The sequence below is a fragment of the Phacochoerus africanus genome, chromosome 11 (genome assembly GCF_016906955.1).
Source record: "Phacochoerus africanus isolate WHEZ1 chromosome 11, ROS_Pafr_v1, whole genome shotgun sequence".
In the NCBI taxonomy this organism is placed as follows: Eukaryota; Metazoa; Chordata; class Mammalia; order Artiodactyla; family Suidae; genus Phacochoerus; species Phacochoerus africanus.
Window position 1 is genome coordinate 70,372,393 of NC_062554.1, and position 23,513 is coordinate 70,395,905.

Consider the following 23,513-nt stretch of genomic DNA (forward strand, 5'->3'; position numbering starts at 1 on the left):
GCATGAAAATGTGTGGGCCTTTCCCCTGAAATGCTCACATTTCCTGCTTCCTACTAAGATAAATATGGCGCAAGCAGGAGAATTGGAGGATATCTACTACCTTTCACAGTGCTTGTAGGGGAAGATTGGGCATTGAAGCCTTTTATCATTCACATTGAAACGTGTTCCAATTAAACTTTAATGTTAATCTCCTAAATTTGGTCACCTATTGTCCAGAGAGTATTTTGAAATTGATAACTGTTTGCCATGGACAGACTTGAGGATAGTCCGGTAAGAGATAAGGAGGAGAACCTAAGGAGAAGGGGGAAAAGAGAGAAATTATAAAGTAAAATCCATTGAATTTTGTAATTTTCTAAGTGAAAGGAACCTGCGCTTCTGGCTTTGCTGAATGGGTGGATGGTTGTGTGTGGTGGTAAGTTACAGAACTGTGGAGAGGGTGTTGCTGGCTGGAGAATCAGGGATGATGAAAATGTTAAAGATACATATAGAGGGTAGGATCTAAGTGGATTTTTTGGCATAGAAATCTAAAGTTTTAGAGGGAGAGTCATCATAAAGATACATTTTGGGATCTTGGTGATAGATAGTAATTGAAGATCTGGGAGTAAATAAGATCCTCTAGGAAAATGTGTCAGGTACAGAAGGAAGAGGTTAAAGCCCCAACTGAACAAAGTGCTTTTTTGTTTTGTTTTGTTTGATGGTTGTTTATTGACTCACTCTAAGAGTATCAATAGTGAATTTTCAGATAGCTTTAGTGCATCATAACATAATTAATATAAATTCTCCAGCGTGAAGGTCCCATTGTGGCTCAGCAATAACAAACCCAACTAGTATCCATGAGGTTGCACATTTGATCCCTGGCCTCGCTCAGTGGGTTAACGATCCAGCCTTGAGCTGTGGTATAGGTCACAGATGTGGCTCAGATCCCACATTGCTGTGGCAGTGGTGTAGGCTGGCAGCTGCAGCTCCCATTCAACCCCTAGCCTGGGAACTTCTGTATGCCACACATACAGCCCTAAAAAGACAAAAAAAAAAAAAATCCTCCAGGATGGAGAAGACTTCATTAAAAATGTCTATTTAAAAAGAAATTCCTGGCCAGCTCCCAGAACCATGGAATGGAAAAGAAACAAAAGCCTTCCTCTGCCCTTGCTCTGTGGATTGGCTCACAGAGTAGAGACATCTTCCCCTTTTCAGCCTCACTGCCTAATGGTAAATTATGACCCAAGTATTTCATGTCCATTTGTAATCAAGTTGGGAAGAAAGAAGCTCCTCTCATGGAAACAGCAAGTTTGTGATTAAGAGCAAGACACTGTTTTTCTGAACATTCAGTTTGGGGAATGAGTTATGGTAAGAGAGACATGTGGGAGTTGCCGTAATAGAAAAGGGACCCACCGACAGCACAGAACAGTGGCACCTCCTCTGGAAAGACTGAAGTGGTAGAAGATATTCTTTCATATCATATTTTAGTTGGCTTTCACAAGTTCGTCTAGCTTTTGCCATTATTCTACTTAATTAGAAAGAAACAAGTCATTGTTGCTATTCTTTCTCAATTCAATAGTTAAAACAAAGACATAGGGATTAGCATTCTTGAACCCCAGTTCTAGGTCTGGCAGTTTTCTCTGTGGAGTCAGATAGCTTAGGTCTCCAACAAGTGCTACTACATGCAGAAAAAGATGCATTCAAATTTGAAAGAATAATCATATGTACATTGAATACAAACCTAAGGTACCTCTGTGTACGGCTGAAAGAACTTTTACTGCTTGGGGAACCTTAAGTGCTTTACTCGTAAATTGCATTTGACCCTGGGCTCATGGCATATTCCCTGTATTAATGATGCAGTTTGCTGTAGAGACTTGCAGTTGGGGTCGTGTTTCATACCTGTAGGACATCTACCTTTGTCTAGAGAGGAATTGGATAGACCCAGATCACAGATGCGTATGAGCTGGAGATAAAATCTTATGAGAAATGACACCTAGTAATGACATTTAAAACATGGCATGAGTCACAGTTACCTACAGAGTGTATGCATTTAGAAAGCACTGGTTTTAATATGTATCTCTAGACAAGACCAGCAGTTATGGGGCAGAAAGTGGAAGATCCCAGTCACTCCTATTAGTTTCTTCTATAACTGAGAAAACAAGGGAATAACTTTAAAAGAAGGACAGTGGTCAACTGTGTCCCTTGCAGCTGAGAAAGCTTTTAAGATAAGGCCAGTATCTCCATTGGTTGATACCCATGGGCCAGTCTGCTTCAGGCAAATGTAGGAAGACCTGTTTCATCATTTACTCTCTGTCCCTGCCAGAGGGTAGAATCAGGCTCATGCTGGCAGCAGAAGTTAGACCATCTACAGAGATGTGGAAAGGAATTCTTTCCTTGGGTAAGAGGGTTTAACTATAAAGGTTCTTAACTTCTGGAAATTGAAGATTCTGCAGTTCTGCTATGTTAGTATCAACATTGATCCACTTTGAATAAGTTGCTGTAGGGCTTGAATGGTAGGATTTTTTTTATTCTCCTTTTAGGGTCTTTAATTAGTTAGTAGTAACATCTTGAAGTTGAACACTGAATCATCGTGCAAGCTATTTTAGGTGCCCAAAGAAACATGCACTCTGTGTGTGTGTGTGTGTGTGTGTGTTTGGGGCTGCACCTACGGCATATGGAGGTTCCTAGGCTGGGAGTCCAATAGGAGCTATAGCTGCTGGCCTATGCCTCAGCCACAATAACGCCAGATCCAAGCTGTGTCTGCAACCTACACCACAGCTCATGGCAATGCTGGATCCTTAACCTGCAGAGCAAGGCCAGGAATCGAACCTGTGTCCTCATGGATATTTGTCAGATTTTGTTTCCTCTGAGCCATGATGGGAACTCCAATATGCACCTTTTCATATGCACACTTTCAGCCAAAGCAGTAGCATGTAAATAACCTATACTCATCTAGTTAGCATTTCACTTTGCTTTTTGACTTTTAATTCAAACTAAACATTAATATAAGGAGTTTTGATAATAACCCATGAAATTCATCCTTTTTAGAAGGTAGTGTAGCTCTCTTCCTGTAGTGTAGCCATAGCAACTGACAAGGAACAGAGAAAGAAAGCTTTCACACATGCTGTGCTAATTAATCCTGTCCTACAGTTTTCCTTCAGCTGGAGGATTCAGTTTAATAAATTTTGCATGAGTAAGCGTGTTTTGATGCATGAACTGTATAAATACATAGCAATATCATTCCTAAAAATATTTATTTAAAAATGCAGTTATATATTGCTACTTCAAGGTGTACTTTTTTTTGAGTCATTGTTTTAATAATTTTCTCCCTCCCTGAGTAGTTTTGGGATTTATTTATCTTTTTAACTGAACAGAGATATTTTTAGAGTGAAAACCTTTTGTTTATCAATATACTGGACACTTTCCACAAGAACATGTTTTAAATGACTCTATTAAGGTGAGATGTGAAAGAGTTTTTCTTAAGTGATGCAGAAGGATGTATCTTAAAAATATAATAACATTCTTCAATATGACATATTTGCATGCAAGCCACTTTAAGAAACCACCTTAAAACATCAATGAGTTAGATATTGAAAACTCATTTTTACTGTCAATTTGGAAAGTTATGTGACTTGTATGGTTGGAGTTTGGGCTGTCAGTCCGTTACCTAAACCTATGAGATGGAAAAAAAAATGATGTAATAAAGAGCCTTTTTTATTTATAGTTTTCAGAAATCCAATTTAAATTCAATTCAATGTAATCAGTTTTACAAACTTATATTCAGATTGAATGTAACTGACCTAAAGTCACACACATATCGTTATAGATTTGTACTATTGCTAGATTATTTTGAGGTCCGGTTCTTCCTTAAAACCGGGAATATCAGTTTTCTATAACCAGTCTGATCTTCTAAGCTGTCAGAGAGAATCTCAGATTTTTTCATTCTCCTGTCCCTCTGGCCTAGCTTTCTGTCAACAGGGTCTTGGCGAAACCAAGGGAATCCAGCCTGAATGTTTTTGGCATCGCATTTGCCTTGACAACAGCATATGGAACAAGTCAGAACCTATTTCCGGACTGGTACTTAGCTCTTTGGTCTGTATGAAAACATGCTCATTTGAGGAATTAAACCTTTTGATGGGATTACTAACCTCTGGAAACACATTACCATCCTGATTGTTTTTATCTGTTGTTCAGTTTTGCCTGAGTTAAGAGAGGATAAAACCTCACAAAGAAAGGGAATAGAGGTTATTATGAATATCTGTGATCAGAAATTGTTGTTCTATTCATGTGCAGAAAAGTTAGGGACCATGTATGTGTGTATATATGTTTGTATGTGTATCATCTGTATACATTTTTTTAATGTTTTATTGAATTATAGTTGATTTGCAAGATTGTGATACAGCAAACTGATCCAGTTATACATGTACATACATCCATTCTCTTTCAGATTCTTTTCTCACATAGATTATCAAGAATATTGGGTAGAGGTCTCTGTGCTATTCAGCAGATCACCGTTGGCCTGTCAATCCATATATCTCAGCATATACCAACCCCAAATCTCCCGTCTGTACCTGCCCTGCACTCCCCGCCCCCAACCTGGCCCCTTTGGTAACCATAAATTTGTTTTCAAAGTCTGTCAGTCTGTTTCTGTTCTGCAAATAAGCTTTTATCCTTTTTTTAGATTGCACACATAGGCGATATCATATGATGTTTGTCTTTTACTGTCTGACTGACTTCACTTAGTACAATAATCTCTAGGTCCATCCGTGTTGCTGAGATGGTATTATTTCATTCTTTTTATAGCTGAGTAATGTTCCATTGTATATATATATAACCGCATCTTCTTTATCCATTCCTCTGTCAATGGACGTTGAGTTTACTTCTCTATCTTGGCTATTGTGAATAGTGCTGCAGTGAACATTGAGGTTCATGTATATTTTCAAATTACGGTAGTCTCTGGATAGATGCCCAGGAGTGGGATTGCTGGATAATAAGGTAGTTCTATTTTTAGATTTTTGAGGAACTTCCATACTGTATTTCATAGTGGTTGCGCCAATTTACGTTCCCACCAACAGCGTAAGGGGGTTCCCTTTTCTCCACACCCTCTCCAGCATTTATTGTTTGTAGACTTCTTGATGATGGCTGGTGTAAGGTAGTACCTCAGAGTAGTTTTGGTTTGCATTTCTCTAATAATTAGTGATGTCGAGCATCTTTTCATGTGTTTTTTTGTCCATCTGTAATCTTCTTTAGAGAAATGTCTATTTAGATCTTCTGCCCATTTTTTTTTATTGGGTTGTTTGGGTTTTTTTCTTTTGATATTGAGCTGCATATATTGTATATTTTGGAAATTAATCCCTTATCAGTCAATTCATTTGCAAATATTTTCTTCCATCCTGGGGTTGTCTTTTCTTCTTGTTTATGGTTTCCTTTGTTATGCAAAACCTTTTCAGTTTACTGAGGTCCCATTTGTTTATTTTTATTTTTATTTTCATTACTCTAGGACGTGGATCTGAGAAAACATTGCTGCAATTTATGCCAGAGAGTGTTTGGTCTCTGTTTTCCTCTGAAAGGTTTATAGTATTCAGTCTTATATTTAGGTCTTTAATTCATTTTGAGTTTATTTTTACATTTGAGTTTGTGGTGTTAGAGAGTATTCTAATTTCATTCTTTTATGTGTGGCTGTCCAGTTTTCCCAGCACCACTTATTGAAGAGACTGTCTTTTCTCCATTGTCTATTCTTGCCTCCTTTGTCATAGATTAGTTGACCATAGGTGTGTGGGTTTATTTCTGGGCTTTCTATCCTGTTCCTAATATGTCTGTTTTAATATGGACTTTTTATAAACCTCAACTAATTCATAATATGCCATTTGTGTTGTTATAAAAACTCCATTGTAGGAAAAATTGAGTTATTGTCACCATAGTTGAACTAATTAGAAATTATTTGTCTTATCAGCTTTCCTATTCATTTTAACACTTACTTATGGTAAAGAGAATATCAAGTAATTAATAAACAGAAAAAAAGTTATGTTCCTAAGTATTACATAAAAATTTAAATAATCAGAAATTAAAATGAATATATATAGTAGGTTCACTGTAAAAATGATATATTTACTTTGAGCATCACAGTGATAAATATCATACTCTGCACTTATCATTAATGAACATTTCTTGATAGAAAGCTATCACACAGATTATTTTTTTCTTTTAAAAAAATAACATCTAGGGAGTTCCCGTCATGGCTCAGTGGTTGCGGGTTGGTTCCTTGGCCTTGTTCAGTGGGTTAAGGATCTGGCATTGCCAGGAGCTGTGGTATAGGTCGCAGACGCGGCTCAGATCCCACGTTGCTGTGGCTCTGGTGAAGGCTGGAGCTCTGATTCGACCCCTAGCCTGGGAACCGCCGTATGTCATGGGAGTAGCCCAAGAAATGGCAAAAAGACAAATAAATAAATAAATAAGTAACATCTAAAGATTTTGTGATTTGAAGGAAAGATATATTCATTGTATAAAACTTAGGGAAAAATCAGAAAAACTTATTTAATTTAAAAACATAGGGGTTCCCATCATGGCTCAGCAGAAACGAATCTGACTAGCATCCATGAAGACACAGGTTTGATCCCTGGCCTGGCTCAGTGGGTTAAGGATCCAGCGTTACTATGAGCTGTGGTGTAGGTCACAGATGTGGCTAGGATCTCACATTGCTGTGGCTGTGGTGTAGGCCGGCAGCTATAGCTCTGATTCTATCCCTAGCCTGGGAACATCCATATGCCTCGGGTGAGGCCCTAAAAAGACAAAAACAAACAAACAAAAAGTAGATTATTTTGTATTCCAGAGCTAACCACTGAAGATGTTCAAGTGTATTTTCCACCATTTTTTTTTCCAGTGTGTAAGTACTTATGGTTGCGAGGTCAAACTGCATGTAGTTGATCACTTACCATATTATTATGATTACACTTGCCCAATTCTTACGCATTCTTAGAAGACAGGTTATTATATGTTGTCTCATCACCTCTATGTACCAGATTCATTTAACTACTCCTTTATAATTATTTATTTAGGTGGCCTTCCAGTGTGCCTCCTGAATAAGCATTTCCTAGTGAGTGAGTGACAGAACCCAGAAACCAAAAGCAGTTTTGGAAAAATCCTTTGAGATAAGAGTCCTACTTTCTTTTCAGGTTCATAATACACATTAGAAACATTAAGGGCACTGAGAAGTCTCACAGTCTGGAGACCTATTTTACTTTTTATTCCCTCATTTTTAAAAACTTTATTGAAGTGTAGTTGATTTACAAGGTTGTGATAATTTCTGCTGTACAGCAAGGTGATTCGGTTACACATATACCCATATCCATTCACTTTCAGATGCATTTCCCACATAGATGATCACAGAATATTGGGTAGAGTTCTTTGTGCTATACAGCAGGCCAGTGGTTCCATATTCCTCAGTGGGCATATGCCAACCCCCCCCCCATTTTACTTTTTAAATCTTTTTTCAGAATTATCTGACCTTGGAGCCCTTTCTCATAACACTTATTTCGACCTCTCAGAACTAAAAGACCATGAAACATTCTTTAGAAAGTCCAGGAGGTTTAACATTTAGGTGCTTTGTGAAGAGATGTCAGTGAGTTATTGGTTATTAGCATGAATCTGAAACAGGTAAACGACAATATGCTTTCCCCAACCTTTCTAGTAACCTTGACGTTGCATTCATGATTCTATATATTGTATTACATTTGACCTTTAAAAACTGTGAACGTTCAACTTGCAGTGCTCTTATTTTATTAATGCCTATTAAACTCCTTTATCTTTCTTGTAACCCACAGGTCTTGCAAGAGCAAAATCTGTCCCTAGCCACACATACTCCAATGAAGTGGTGACTTTGTGGTACAGACCTCCAGATGTCCTCCTGGGCTCAACAGAATATTCTACCTGCCTTGACATGTGGTGAGAAATGGAAGCTTTACTCTAGATAATTTATCTGTAGTGTTTGGTCTGGGTCAAGCCTAGACAAACATCCTAACAGTGTGAATGAAGATTAATGGTGCTGGAGTGTTTGCCTGTGTGTGGCAATACGGCTGGATTTTTTGAAAGCGTAATTGGGAATGTTCCCTAATCAAGGACTCCCTTGCAGATGGTGTCTGCTAATAGTTCTTGATGGACAGGGGCAGAGACATTTTTCTAGCTGTCAGTTCAGTGATTTTTCTTTCTTTTGTCTTTTTTTTTTTTTTTTGCCATTTCTTGGGCCGCTCCCGCAACATATGGAGTTTCAGGTTGGGGGTCAAATCGGAGCTGTAGCTGCCAGCCTACACCAGAGCCACAGCAACACGGGATCCGAGCCGAGTCTGCAGCCTATACCACAGCTCACGGCAACGCCAGATCCTTAACCCACTGAGCAAGGGCAGGGACCGAACCCGCAACCTCATGGTTCCTAGTTGGATTTGTTAACCACTGAGCCACGACGGGAACTCCTGATTTTGCTTTCTAAAGGTCTTAATTCATGGCTTTATCTTATAACAAGGAAGTATATATCTCCAAATAGCAGTATGTGATGGAAGTAGTAGGGAGCATGTTTATTTATTTATTGCATTTTTAAATGGTTTTTATTTTTTCCATTATAGTTGTTTTACAGTGTCCTGTCAGTTTTCTACTGTACAGCAGTGTGACCCAGTCGCACATACATATATACATTCTTTTTCTCACATTATCCTCCCTCATGCACCATCATAAAGACTAGATATAGTTCCCAGTGATATACAGCAAGATCTCATTGCTTCTTTGGGAGCATGTTTAAATTCACAACAAAACTCGGATAAGTGGTGTGAAAATTTTGCCATAATTGTTAGATGCTAAATATGGTACAGTATACCCCTGAAAACTGTTGGTACCAATTACCCAAAATGAAATAAAACAGTTCCTTTTTAAAAATATCAGAGTAAGTTTCATTTCAACAGAGTCCCAGTTTTACACAACGCTTTAGCAAAACTTAAAACATCTCTTTTAGGAGGCCCAGAGACTGGTGATATTTAATGTCTAATTATTATTAATGATAAACTGTAAGGAGTTTCAATCCAGGGTGATCTAAATCGAATAAGGGAATAATCTCTTTAGCACTCAGGAAAGGCTTAATAGTGAATGTTGAACATGTCATCTATTAATAGAAAAATCCCTTTTTGGGGCTCACAGTTGTGTTCAAGGTAAAACAGTTCACATAGCACATGGCTGTTTGATAGCAGGGATCCTCTTCCCTGAGTGATGAGGCCCCACATGCAGAATTCAGCTGCGTGTTCAAGTAATGTTTACGGCCTCAATAAAACATCAGCATGTGTCGTTTGTTTTCTCGCCATGTACTTAGTTCATGGCTCTGCCCTCAATAATCTTGGCTTTTACTAAATTAGGCTGTGAGGAGGCCTGGCTTCTTCCCTGAGGTTTTTGATCCAAACACTTTATGGACAGAAAACAATCAAGTTCCTTGCAATGTAAGACACACAGTGTGGATGTACTTAATTTAGCTTCCAGCAACCCCCTTAGGAATGATATTGGGGATCTGTGAAGCCACTGAAAATATATGCAACATTTTTGTGTAGACATGGTTATGTTTATTATTATGGGGTGTAGATCTGTGGCTTTCAATTGAGCTATAAAAGAATCTGGGTCATCAAACAGCCTAAGATCTATTGCCATAAATTTTGTAATGCCTTATAATAAATCTAATACCGTGTAATGCACCCTCCAAAACACTGAGAATAAAAATGACCGTCTATCATTGACAAGCTGAGCTAATCCTATTTTTCGTCACACTTCCTGGCTTTTTTTTTGGACAGTTGTTTACACAATTAGATTTTTTTTTTCCCCAAGGCTAAGCAGGGTCTTGAGAAAAATAGACATTTTGATCATTAGTTGTAATGGAGGAAAAGATTGGAAATAATATCTGCATGTCAGTTACTTACTGTCTCATTCCCTTCTTCCTTCCTGCCTTACAGTTATGATCTGGCTATACAAGTAGTCATTACTTAATATTCTTGAGCGATGGAGTGCTTCTCTCTATTTTTTGGGTATGGAAATTCTAGATTGTCTTTCAGTGAGGTTAGTTAAGGACTCTGCTAATAGAACACAGTTTGGAAATATTTATGGCTTGGAGCCAGTTTTGTCTGAGTTCTTGGCAGTGCAGTTAAGACTCTACCCTTCAAATTGGGACAAAGCTTTTTTTTATGACACTAGTGGTTAATTTTTCCTAAATCTTTGAAGTGCTCTTTAAAGTACAAAGAACCACAGGGATTGTGGCTTGCTAATATGTCTGTTTCTGATATATAGTATTTGATTTCCAGTCTGCTTCCCTCCAGCCCCACCCTTGCCCCAACCTTTCTTTCTTTCATGTGTGGTGCCTGTTTATGTCCATTCTCTTACAAAAGAAGGCTTGGTTGCTTTCTGCCAATTTGCTTTAAACAGAGACATAATGAAGCATAAGAAGAGCACAGTTATTTAAGTGGAAGGGAGGAAAATGCATACAAAATAGTAGACCCCAAATGCCCTTTTGTCTGCATGCCAAGATTATTCATTGCCAAAACCAAAAGCAAAAGTGTTATGTTGGAGCAGTTTCCCATGCTTATTGGTTCTTCATTTCTAAGCCCTAAAATCTGAGTTATGTCTCTGCTATGCTTGTCACTCTGCATCCGATTTCATTCCAAGCCACTTTCTAAAAGCCATTTTGTTATTTTCCTGTAAGTTGGGTAAAATGTATGTATATTTCCAGTTAGAGAAAAGTTCACAGGGTGCTGATTTTTGCATAATCAATGATCTCGATGCTGGACATTCCAAGATCTAGAAATGGGACTATAATTGAGTCATGGCTCAGCTGCACCAGAGAGAAGTGCAAATATTAACCCATAGACAGTAGCAGGGAGGCAGGTGGCAGTGGTTTCAGGCTATTTTTACAGTTCATTTACCATCCTGGGGCAGTAGGGTAGTAACTAAAAACCAACGATCCCTACACCCTGTTACAATTTCCAGTTTTCTGTTTAAACAGCCTCGGGCAATAAAAATATTAATGAAGACACTTATGCATTAACATTGTCAGCAAGTGATGGAAATCAGAGCTCTCTGTGCTAAGATTTACCGCTCTAGGTCTCTAGCACATTGGCAGTGTGGGAATATAGTGTGTGATTTGAGAACTCATCAAGAAAGATAGTTTTGGATACCTTTCTCTGCCTCTGTGAAGGAGGGTTTAAGCAGAGGAATCAAATGGCCCTCTGTCTCGTGTATAACTTCCCTTAATTCTTAGATTTTGTCACTCTTTGAAAGTCATAGCATAGGAAATCATCTTTAAGCTTCTAAACCCAAAAAGGCTTACCAAGTACTGAAAACCACAGGAAGAGTGCAAATTTGAAAAGGAGCTTATCTGTATAGTCCCCTGCTCCACAACCCCAGCCCCCTGTCAAGGAGTTCTGCTCTAGTTGGCGAGGTCATTGCTCTAAATAAGCTTTATATTCCTTTATAGAAGCTCATAAATATATTTAGAGTGGCATTTGTTTTCTAAAGCAAAAGGTCACGAGATTATTTTAAGGGATTAATTTTTGACATAGGGTGACTAAGTTATCCGCAGCCAGTAAATACCTCATGAAGATCACGATGCTTTTAGTGGGGGCACAGTGTAGAGTGGTACCACCTTAGGTCAATTACAATGCTCCCCAGCACGGTGTGTTAAGAATGATATAGCATGTCAGTCTCTCCCTTTCATCATCTTTTTCAAAGCTAATTAACATATTAACTATGCTTGTCAAAATGTGGAGCAAATCATTTATAAATAAGCCTGTCAAATGTAATGAGATTGCATATTAAATTGCCCTTTTCTCTATTACATCTCTGATTTAGGATTAAAATTAATTTATTTAACATTTTGTAGCAGCTGGGGGGGTTAGAAAAAATTTTCCATACCAGTCTTGATATATAGACAAATGTCTGCATCAAAATCGATTTTCCATATATCAGAAAAGAAATTGCCTATTTATCGACTGTTATAAGGCCATTTAGCATTGCATTTTCTTCCGTAAGGCCAATCACCATACATATTGGCAATACAGAGTTCTGCCATCATCCTTAATGAACTCTCTTGAACTAAGGAAATTCATGTGATAAAATAAGGCTCCCTAGGACTCAGGTTTGTTTACCAGTGTTTTAAGAGGGAGAAAATCATAAATAAATCCTACTAGAGTGCCTACAATAGATGTAAAATAGGGATTTAACTGTGACATGTGGTCACCTTATTCATAAGTACTGGAGCGATAATTTGGCAACTACTGATTGTCAGAAGAGACAATGCCTTTGAGTGTCTGCATCACACTACTGGCTACAAACTCAGACTCCTTGCAGAAAACTTCTTTTACATTGCTTAGTAAGAAATTTTCTCCAAAATTACAATTCTCTAATATTAGATTTTTGTGGCATTATGGAATGGGTGCCCAGATGCTGAATTTAGCGATGGCCTTGGAATGCTGAAGGGAACTGGTTCTCTTATTCTGTCAAAAGCTTAGCATGACTTCTGATGTAGCTCAGCGGAAGTGAGTCTGACTAGTATCCATGAGGACACAGGTTCGATCCCTGGCCTTGCTCAGTGGATTAAGGATCTGGCCTTGCTGTGAGCTGTGGTGTAGGTCGCAGACGCAGCTCGGATCCCACATTGCTGTGGTTGTGGCCTAAGCAGGTGGCTACAGCTCTGATTCCGCCCTTAGCCTGGGAACTTCCATATGCCACATGTGTAGCCCTAAAAAGACAAAAAAAAAAAAAAAAGCTTAGTATGGTCATGGTTATTACAGCCCATGTTATTTATCAGTGTGTGTTTGGGAGAGAGTGTATGTGTGTTTTCAATGGATATGTTTGGTCATTTGTTAATCATGAGTTAGCTGAATCATAATATGAGACATTGTTGTAGTCTTTACCACTGAATATTTTTAAAACAACCCCCCCCCCATTTTTTTTTATCAAAGTTGGCAAAGTAATTGATTAACCACAGCTGGTTTGGGGATGCTGTTTTTTTAGGGCCACACCTGTGGCATATGGAGGTTCCCAGGCTAGGGGTTAGTGGGAGCTACAGCTGCTGCTGGCCTACACCACAGCCACAGCAACACCAGATCGGAGCCGCATCTGCAACCTACACCAGAGCTCACAGCAACACTAGATCCTTAACCCACTGAACGAGGCCAGGAATCGAACCCTCAACCTCATGGTTCCTAGTCAGATTTATTTCTGCTGCGCCACAGCGGGAACTCCTGGGATGCTTTTTAAATAGCCAATCACAATGACTGAGTTTCGAGATACTAAGATAGCCCTTGGTATACTCAGCTTCCCCACAGGTTCATGAAAATAGCAAGAGATGGTTAAATGGGAAATTCTTTATGAAATATAAGACTCCACAGATGTTGAGAATGGTATTCTTATCAGCTGTCAGTGTATCAATCAGCCAAGCTAATTATTTTGCATTTCTATTAAAGAATAGCATCTGAGCTAAATATTTTGCATTTCTATTAAAGTATAGAATATATTAGAGAAATAGAAGCTGCTGTCTTTGGTTTTAGAGAGATTAACATACTGTCTATGTCTAGAGAATTAAAGAGACATTTCAGCCCAGGATGTTCTCATCTTTTGTGTGTATGTGAGTTTAATTTGAAAATATATAAATTAGTACGTAAAGTTTAAGAACATTAGATATACACTAGGGCCTTTTATGTGTTAATTTGTGTATTCATGTAGAAGTTGATTCTCTGATCCTGTAGCTAGCAGTGGTTTGCCGTGTAAAGGAGGCAAAGTTATAGTAGAAAATACATGAAAGCCTAAATTTGGTTCTGTCTCTGCCTCTACTTACCTGTGTGAACCTGGTTTCCCAAATCTCTTAACTGTCCTTATCTTCAGTTTTCAAATCGGAACCCTTTGACAGTTAAATCTATTTCAGATATAACCGGTAACTAATAGCTGCTCTAACAGTAACAGTAACAAAAGCAGTGACCTCCTGCCTCACTCGTCCTCACCCTCTGATGCTGTTTCCCGGAAACAGCTACTACTTTTGACTCTTTTAGAATCTGTCTCCATATGCCCTGTTTTTTTTTTTTCCCCACTGTACAGCAAGGGGGTCAGGTTATCCTTACATGTATCCATTCCCCCCCCCCCCTTTGTTCTGTTGCAGTATGAGCATCTAGACATAGTTCTCAATGCTACTCAGCAGGATCTCCTTCTAAGTTGTGTCTGATAACCCCAAGCTCCCGATCTGTCTCCATATGTCTTAAATAATCGTCTATATTGCTACCTGTTAATTTAGATGTATAGTAGACAAGGACTTTTTTTTTTCGTCTTTTTGCCTTTTCTGGGGCCACTCCTGCAGCACATGGAGGTTCCCAGACTAGGGGTCCAATCAGAGCTGTTGCTGCTGGCCTACACCAGAGCCACAGCAATGCGAGGGATCCGAGCCGTGTCTGCGAGCTACACCACAGTTCATGGCAACACTGGATCCTTAACCCACTGAGCAAGGCCAGGGATTGAACCCGCAACCTCATGGTTCCTAGTTGGATTCGTTAACCACTGCGCCATGACGGGAACTCCCAACAAGGATTTAACTTTCTCCATCAACCTTCCTCCACTCCACCATCATCTCCTTCTCTCAATATAGAATCTACATCACATTTTGAAATATTAACATGTAAAGATTATTCATGGTGAAGTCCAATAGTATTCATGATTATGTATCCTTTCTTGTATAACCTTTTGCTTTTCCTGGACTTTATAATTGTCTCTGATTTTTAAAATTGATTTAGTTGTCTTTGTTCCTACTGTTACTTATAGGTATAAAAGATTTGTCAATAGTGTATGAAAAATATTTTCCAATGCTCAAACATATCAGCACATCTGTCCTTCTCATTTAGTTTTCTTGATATCTCCCTCACTCAATCTTGTCCTTGGAACTTTCCTCGCTTGGCTCTCTGACTTCTTGCCTTAGCTGTTGAACATCTGGGCTCTAAGGACTTTGATTTACCTCCTCCCCTGCTGTTGTAGGTCCTAAGCTAGTTATTCTCTCTTTCCTTCCAAATCTCTTCTCTACTCGTTTCTGCCTTGCTCTGTGTCCTGAATGGCTGACCCATAGGTAAAACATCCTCCAAGCTGTCTTGGCTCCTGGTTTGCAGTTTTCAGTTCAAGCAATGGACAAGTGAGAGGAGAGGGAGATTGAATATTCATCACTGTTTCTTCCCTGCTTTAGCTCATATTTCCAGGAAGGGCTAACTACATCTTCTATGGGGAAGCCCCTCCTTCATGGCTCTATCTGTCAATAGATTTCAGTTGACCTTTTTTTAATTCTAGGGGTAATAATGGCTTTTAGTTCTAAGACAGGTGAAGGCTTCCTGCTGTTGCTAGCCTCTTAGTTTTCAGTATGTACTTTTGGTTTCCTTTCACCTCTGTAAGTAGTGAATTCATTAAAGTCTGTTCTGAGTTGGATTCATTTTTCTTCCGACCTTTATTGATTATAGGTTTCCTGTTTCCTGGATTCCTTGTCTTCCTCCTTTAGTTTCCTCAGAAAGAATGAGTGGAGATGCAAGTTTTCAAATTCTTGGTTTTCTGAAAATGTCTATTCTATTCTGCTGCCGCACATGATCGATAACGTTTGGGTGGGTATATAATAAGGTTTCCCCCCCCCTCAGAATTTTGAATGTATTGCTTAATATCTTGTATTGCTACTGAAAAGTCTGATTCCGTTCAAATTTGTAATCCTTTGTGTGCCTTGTCATACTTTGTCTGTGGAAAGTATTAGGTTCTTATATCTATCTCTGGTGTTCTGAAATTGCTTGATAATGAGCTTTGATTGTGTCTTTTTCTGTTGGTGCCAATAGAAACACAGACCAATTAAACCTATTTTTTATTTAATTCCCCCTTTTTCAGCTCCATGCCTTACCCTGCTCTCACTTTTATCCTCAATTTTAGGCCTTTTGGATGTAATTTCTCCAGAGGGTAAACACCAGCATCCAGTTGGTGAGTTGGGATGAGAGATGGTCAGAGAAGGTCTATCGGTCATTTGCTTTGGACAAGCTTGCTTTCTTTCTTTCTTTTTTTTTTTCTTTTTAAGGTCACACCTGTGGCATATGGCAGTTCCCAGGCCAGGGGTTGAATTGGAGCTGTAGCCACAACCACAGCAAGACAGAATTCGAACTGCATTTGCAACACCAGATCCTTAACCCACTGAGCGAGGCCCGGTTCAAACCTCAGAATACTGCATTATCTAGAGTGTACTTTAATTAGGAATCACATTTTCATTTACTGTATAAATTAATGTAACTTAAATATACTGTAGCTTGCTTCTTCTTTCTTTCTTCTTTTTTTATGGCCGTACCTGTGGCATTTGGAAGTTCCTAGGCTAGGGGTTAAATCTGAGCCTCATCTGTGACCTGCATCGCAACTTGTGACAACGCCAGATCCTTAACCCACTGAGCGAGGCCAAGGATCAAACCCACATCCTCACAGATACAATGCCGAGTTCTAAACCTGCTGAGCCACAGTGGGAACTCTGGTAGCTTTCTTGATTTTATAAACTGTATTTTATAATTGATAAACTTAGATATTTGTATTTTTTCCAGCTTTGCTCTTCCAATCTAATGTCCCTGGATCCCTATTGGTAAAAGATGTCATTAGGGGGAAGAAAAGAAATAGTATAATAATTATAAAAGAATGAAAGTCATGCAACTAAAATAGCCTCTCAATGGCCAAAGTAACACCTTGCTAAATTCCATTAAAATATAAAGCAAAACTAAATTATAGTCTGTGACAGGCATTTAGTAATTACTAAGGACAAAATCTGAGTAGCTTCAGTTTTCCTATACACATGGGGCTTGTTCATCTTTTACTGCGGCGTTTTATATTTCTCTTATTTCCATCTACTATCTGTAGATTCTAAAAATGAGATAACCGCATAAGTTCATTTTCTGTAGAGCTTTGCAAGGCATTTCTCTTATTTCTCCTTGATGATTCAGTGGTTCTTCCTTGATTGCTAGCTTTTACCATGTTTGCTTCTAAAGAGAGGATATATTCGTAGCCTAATGTAGACTCCACAAATTGAAAAACTCTATTATATCAACTATATGAATTTTCATCTGTTTGTCATATTTAATCCTAACATGTTTAATTTAGAAACCCTTTCAGAATTTTAACAACCCAGTGAATTCAATTCATAATTTTGTTTTATTGTGGCTTTATGACTATTTTATACCCCTGCCTCCCAAATCTGAAGATTCTTGCTTATGTTGTTCATACTAGGTGGTTGGTCATGTACAGAGAAAAAAAAAAAACAAAAAAACCTCTAGAATCTCAGAGCAGCCCCCTTCCAACAGAGATCTCTCTTACACAACATGATTATTTTTATTGCTTCATTCATTCAACAAAACCTTACAGAATGTCCAGAGGCTCAAGAGTGAAAAAGACCTGGTCCCTGTCCTCAGGCAGCACCCACTAATGCTACTTTATCACCCAACTCCAGAGGGCATCGCTGACATTGTAGTCTTACACAGTGTTAAGGCATCACCCACTAATGCTACTTTATCACCCAACTCCAGAGGGCATCGCTGACATTGTAGTCTTACAGCCACATGCCGGGGCCAGTCCTTGACAGTATTCCAAGAAACTCACCAAAAACTGGACAGTAAGGATTTACAGTGGGAGAGTTTTTGCTTTCAGGTCTTCCACATGTTTACCTAAGATATCAGAGGGTTGTCAAACGTCATCTATCTAGTCATTTATCTCAGTGGTGCTCTTTCCAACGTTCTTAACCATAGGCCATCAGAGACCAGCCATGCCATCAATGACTAGAACTAAATATATCAGTGTAACACTCTGTAAATTGGAGTTCAGAATTCTCCTAATAGGAGAGTATGTTACATGACAATTTCAGCAGTGATTTGTCTTGGTGATATATTAGGTATGGTTTCTCCGAAAAGATTGCTTTCTTGATTAAATTTGATTGGAATATAGTTGGCTGACAATATGGTGTTAGTTTCAGGGGTACAGCAAAGTGAGTCAGTTATATATCCAGATATATAAATATATATATATATATCTCCATTATTTTTCAGATTCTTTTCCCATATAGGCTATCACAACTAGTGAGTAGATTTCCCTGTGCTATAAACTAGGTCCTTGTTACTTAGCAGTTTTGTATGTAGTAGTGTGTATATTGCCAATCCCAACCTCCCAATTTATCTCTCCCCCCCAACATTTCTCCTTTGGTAGCCATATTGTTGGTTTTGAAGTCTTTGAGTCTGTTTCTGTTTTGTGAATAAGTTCTTTTGTATCATTTTTATTAGATTCCACGTATTAGTGATCTTTGTCTTTCTCTTATGACTTACTTCACTTAGTATAATAATCTCTAGGTCCATCCATGTTGCTGCAAATGGCATTATTTCATTCTTTTTTATAGCCAAGTAATAGTCTATTGTATATATATATCACATCTTCTTTTTCCAGTCCTCTGATGATAGACAGTTAGTTTGCTTCCTTGTCTTGGCCATTGTAAATAGTGCTACAGTGAACATTGGGGTGCATGTATCTTTTAGAATTATGGTTTTCTCTGAATAGATACCCAAGAGTGGGATTGCTGCATCATATGTTTAGTTTTTTGAGGAATCTCCATGCTGTTCTCCATAGTGGTTGTACCAATTTACATTCCCACCACCTTTTTTCCACACCCTCTCCAGCATTTATTGTTGGTAGACTTGTTGGTGGTAGCCATTGTGACTGGTGTGAGGTGATGATCTCATTGTAGTTTTGATTTGCATTTCTCTAGTAATCAGTGAGGTTGAGCATCTTTTCATGTGCTTTTTTTGCCCATCTGTATGTCTTCTTTGGAGAAATGTCTATTAGGTCTTCTGACCATTTTTTGATTGGGGTTTTTTTTTTTTTTTGATGTAATGAAAAGATTTCTTTTTTTTTTTTTTGTCTATTTTTTTGTCTTTTTTGCCATTTCTTGGGCCACTCCCACGGCATATGGAGGTTCCCAGGCTAGGGGTCGAATTTGGAGCTGTAGCCACCAGCCTACGCCAGAGCCACAGCAACGCGGGATCCGAGCCGCGTCTGCAACCTACACCACAGCTCACGGCAACGCCGGATCGTTAACCCACTGAGCAAGGCCAGGGACCGAACCCACAACCTCATGGTTCCTAGTCGGATTCGTTAACCACTGCACCATGACGGGAACTCCGAAAAGATTTCTTGAATGTGTCATTTGCTTTGATCTTTAAGATAATTACCCATGAACAATTTTTCCTAGTTCCCCATATTATTACAGGAGGATTAATACATTTGCAGGCAGAAATCTTATAATAATATGACTTCCATCCTGCATCAGCTGTCATATAAACAGAAATTAAAGATGTGCAAAGCTTATTAATTTGTTTTTTCTTGTCCTGGCTGGTCTAGAGTTATTCCTTGGAGAAGTGCTTTCAATGGAAGCATTTTTAAGTGACTAATCAAATGAGACCTCTGTCTTCCTTTATTGTTACATAGTATAAAAAATAATGTTTCTCTGCTATTCAGAGTACTATTTTGAGTTTTATGTTTTTTTCCCTCATTGCAGTCCTCATTAAGGGCCTTTCCTATTTAAATTTTTACTGGCATTTGAATTTTCCTGAATATTTTCAGTTATTTATATAACCAGGTTATTTATATAACATGTGGCTGTTATTTCAAGATTTTATCTTTGGGGTTTTCATTATCTATGAGAGTCTGTTTACAGCTTTCAACCATTTTTAAACATCTTATTTTTAGCACACTATCAATGGTGATTGACTTCAGTTTTTAAGGATAGTTTTATTTTTTTTTCTGCCCAAACCTTAATTTTGAAGACTTGACTTTGGCTTTATCTTTATTCATGTTAGCATTTGTGTCACCAGGAATGAGAACGAATTTGCCATCTCTATTTCTTCTTTTTTAGTCTGACCAGACCGACGAAATAAAGACACGCTGGTCTAATTGGGGAGGACAGTGTGACAAGAAAGGGCTCACTGGCCCAGGATTTTGAGTCACATTATCAGGTTCTGGGGCAGAAACTAAACATGTAATACAACTTCTTTACATGTAAAAATCAGAACATTGTCTTTCTGATTTCTGACTCATCCTCTAAAGTCTCTCTGTGTCTCAATTTTAACAATCGAGTAAATCGTACTGCTGAACCCAAGGTTTCCATGGAGACTGTTGGAATTCCTTTAGAGTGACATAAATGAAGTCAGGGTTTAGATATTTTGGTGAAATGACTGAACTACTTTTTTCTAGTGTTTAATTTTATATTATGATAGTCTTTCTAAATCAAATCACTTTTTCTATGAAGTTTCTTGTGTGCACTCCTCAGACTAGTTTGTGCAATTCATTCACTCACTCCATCATTCATTTGAAAAATATTATTGAATATCTATTTTGTACCGGGCACCAGGTTAGGTCCTGCAGCTTATAGATATGAGAAAAGACCCACCATGCCTTCAAGGTCAAAAGGAAAAACAGTGTAAGAAGCTATAATGCAGGTATACAGTTAGTACAGTGGTGGCTCAGAAGTTAGGGTGATAAGTTTATACTTGGTGGATGGTTGAGGAGAGGTGGAGGTCAGAGAAGTTATCATCAAGTGGTAATTAGTTGGCCTGCCTTGTGAAAGCCATCTTTCAAAGTTGACAAAGCTAGACTTGAAGGACATACTGGCCAGGCCCTGGACAAAAGGACCTCACCAAAAGGTGAAATAGCTTATATTTGTGAGGAGGGAAGAGGGACAGAGTTTAAGAAGCAGGTAGAGGAGAAAGAAAAAATCGAGAGGGAGAAAGTGGTTGAAAACCAAAATGGAGAAATATTTGGAGATAGTTTAGGATGTGACAACTTGATTGAATGAGAGTGGTAAGGGAAGCTCAGAGGTTTCAGATGATTCCTGAATTTCTGGCTTAGGTAACTGGACCAGAAAGCAAAAATACAGCTTTGCCATGTGATTAAAAAAAAAAATATGTATATATATATATATATGTGCATATTTTAAGTATTTAAGTATATATTTTACATATTATATATAACACAATATATATACTGTATATTTCTATATAAAGTATATATGCACATACACATACACTAAAATATGTGTGGACTAGAATATATGTATACTGAAACAATACACTAATAGATGCAGGCATAGGTATGTGCACATTAAAATATCTGAGCAACAAATATCCTTGTAGCTAAAGGAATCTTAATGCCACGTGGTACTTGGTCTTTCCAGTCAGTGGACGCTGCCCCCTCACTACCTAGCCCCTCCTTTACAGGCAGCAGCAGGCCACCCTAGGCCTCAGCTTTATTGAACTGCATTAGCTTCCTGTACTTCATTCTTTGCTTCTGTTGAATTTTTGCTCTGATATGCTTCATCTGTAAATACAAGTTCTAAGAGATAGAATTTTGTTTCAGAGTTTGAAAAAGCAGTCTTAAAGTACCCCCCCCCCCCATAAAAAGGTCATTGTTTCGAACTGAATTTTTTCTGAGATGGGCTTTTCCCCACAGTCTTGTGTTTGGATTGGTTTTGTTTTCATTCCTTGAGAGCCGAGTGCTCTGTAGAAGTATTTGACTAAGATATATTGTGCCTATCTGTGCCTAATGAAGCACTAACCACAGTAAATGATGAGTGACAGTTTAATCAATTCAGTTCCTTCAATAGTCACCAAGGGCACGTGGAATGCAATGTTTTTAATCTTTCACTTTTCAGATACTGCAGATGCCAACAGGAAAAGATCGTGTCTGTTATGTATAACAAATTTTCCTACAAATTTAGCAAAAACAAAATTTTTAAAAAATCTTGGATCTTTTAAAAGCTAAGCTTCCAGGGAACAAAATTCTTTGTTCTATTGGCCACCTTGTGCATCAGACTGCACTAGCTTTAATTGCATAATGGTGTATTTCAGTGAACCATGGCTAAATAAAATTACCTATTTGGTTAATTAATGTGAAACCTTTCTGAATTACTTTTTCATGCCTGTGTTAAATTCAGATTGGATTTAGCATTTAATCTAACTTACTTTATTGGTCTACTCTTTTTTTGTGGTTCTCTTGGATGGATCCTGAATACATATTTAGAGATACTGCTTTCAAAACAGATTTCCCTAGATCCCTTTAGATTCTTGCTCCTCTGTTTCTGGTCTTGTGACTAACATTGGCATTGCTTGGAAGCATGTTTGAAATCTCAGGCCTCAACCCAGATCTAGGGGGTTAGAACTTGCATGTTAACAAGATCCTTGTGTGATTGGGGTACACATTAAAGGGTGAGAGGCACCACTTCTGATGCCTTTATCCAATGAACACAGAGACTTTGATATTTCTGTCCATCATAATGTTGAAAAAGAGAAAGGCAGAAAAACAATCTTGTGCTGAATTACAGTTCTTTTCATCTGCTGTCCTCCTTTCAAAAGCAGCCTGGGAGTTCCCGTTGTGGCGCAGTAGTTAACGAATCCGACTAGGAACCATGAGGTTGCGGGTTCGGTCCCTGGCCTTGCTCAGTGGGTTAAGGATCCGGCGTTGCCGTGAGCTGTGGTGTAGGTTGCAGACGCGGCTTGGATCCCACGTTGCTGTGGCTCTGGCGTAGGCCAGCGGCTACAGCTCCGATTCAATCCCTAGCCTGGGAACCTCCATATGCCGCGAGAATGACCCAAGAAATGGCAAAAAGACAAAAAAAAAAAAAAAAAAGCAGCAGCCTGATACTCTCTTTCTCTCCCTCTTTTCCCAAAAGTTTTCATGATGCAGATGGTTGTGAATGGCTCTAAATGATTCTCCAAACTGAGTTGAGTTGAGGCCTCATACCTTTCAATTAGGGAAGTCTCTAGGAGAATGGGCAGGTCTCCCTCGAGGTCATCATGTGAGCTGGGTGGGTCACTATCCTCTCTATACCTACTCAGATGCATGGTCTCAAGTGCATAATTTGCTGTGTCATGATCCCTCCTGGGTGCTGGCCAAATGCTGCCACTCGAGAGTGAAACCCTCACTCTGCCTAAAACTCTGTATTCTAAGGAATCTCAAGCTTTTGCTAATAAATATATGAAATTGGAAGCTAAACTTCAGGAGATTTTATGGAGATTTTTAATTGCACCATATTCTATATATGAATATTGAAGTCTTTCAACATTACCTGCTGAGATTGAACCAAACTGTTGCCCTGAGAAGTCGAGACAAAGGAGACCTATGTTTTATTTTTTGATGATGAAAAGAAGGTTCACGTCAAGTAGATAAATAATAACCTTTAGGTTCTATTTTATACTTCTTGGTGTGGCATAATCTTTTATTGGGTTATAGCATCCTGTAGCATCACTGTGTCTATATCAGAAAATTGAGTGCACTTCACTTGAAATGTCGTGTGTCAAATGCAGATGTTTTTTGAGTATGGGATGTGATGGATCTTGTTAGTACCTCTTTTAATTGAAGGATGTAAATGTATCCTGCACCATAACATTCCAACAAAACTCTAATAATCAGGCACATTACAGTGTGTCTTAACTGGTGACTGTCGTGCC

At 38.5% G+C, this 23,513-nt stretch overlaps 1 protein-coding gene across 2 annotated transcripts in view; it reads left to right on the forward strand.

Moving 5' to 3' along the window:
* The window catches only part of CDK14 (cyclin dependent kinase 14), a 619,947-nt gene that overhangs the window by 352,108 nt on the left and 244,326 nt on the right, over positions 1–23,513 (forward strand). For both annotated transcript variants that reach the window (XM_047751802.1, XM_047751803.1), the window contains one exon: positions 7,797–7,917. In XM_047751802.1, coding sequence (XP_047607758.1) covers positions 7,797–7,917 — 121 coding nt within the window. The remainder of the gene's footprint in view (positions 1–7,796; positions 7,918–23,513) is intronic.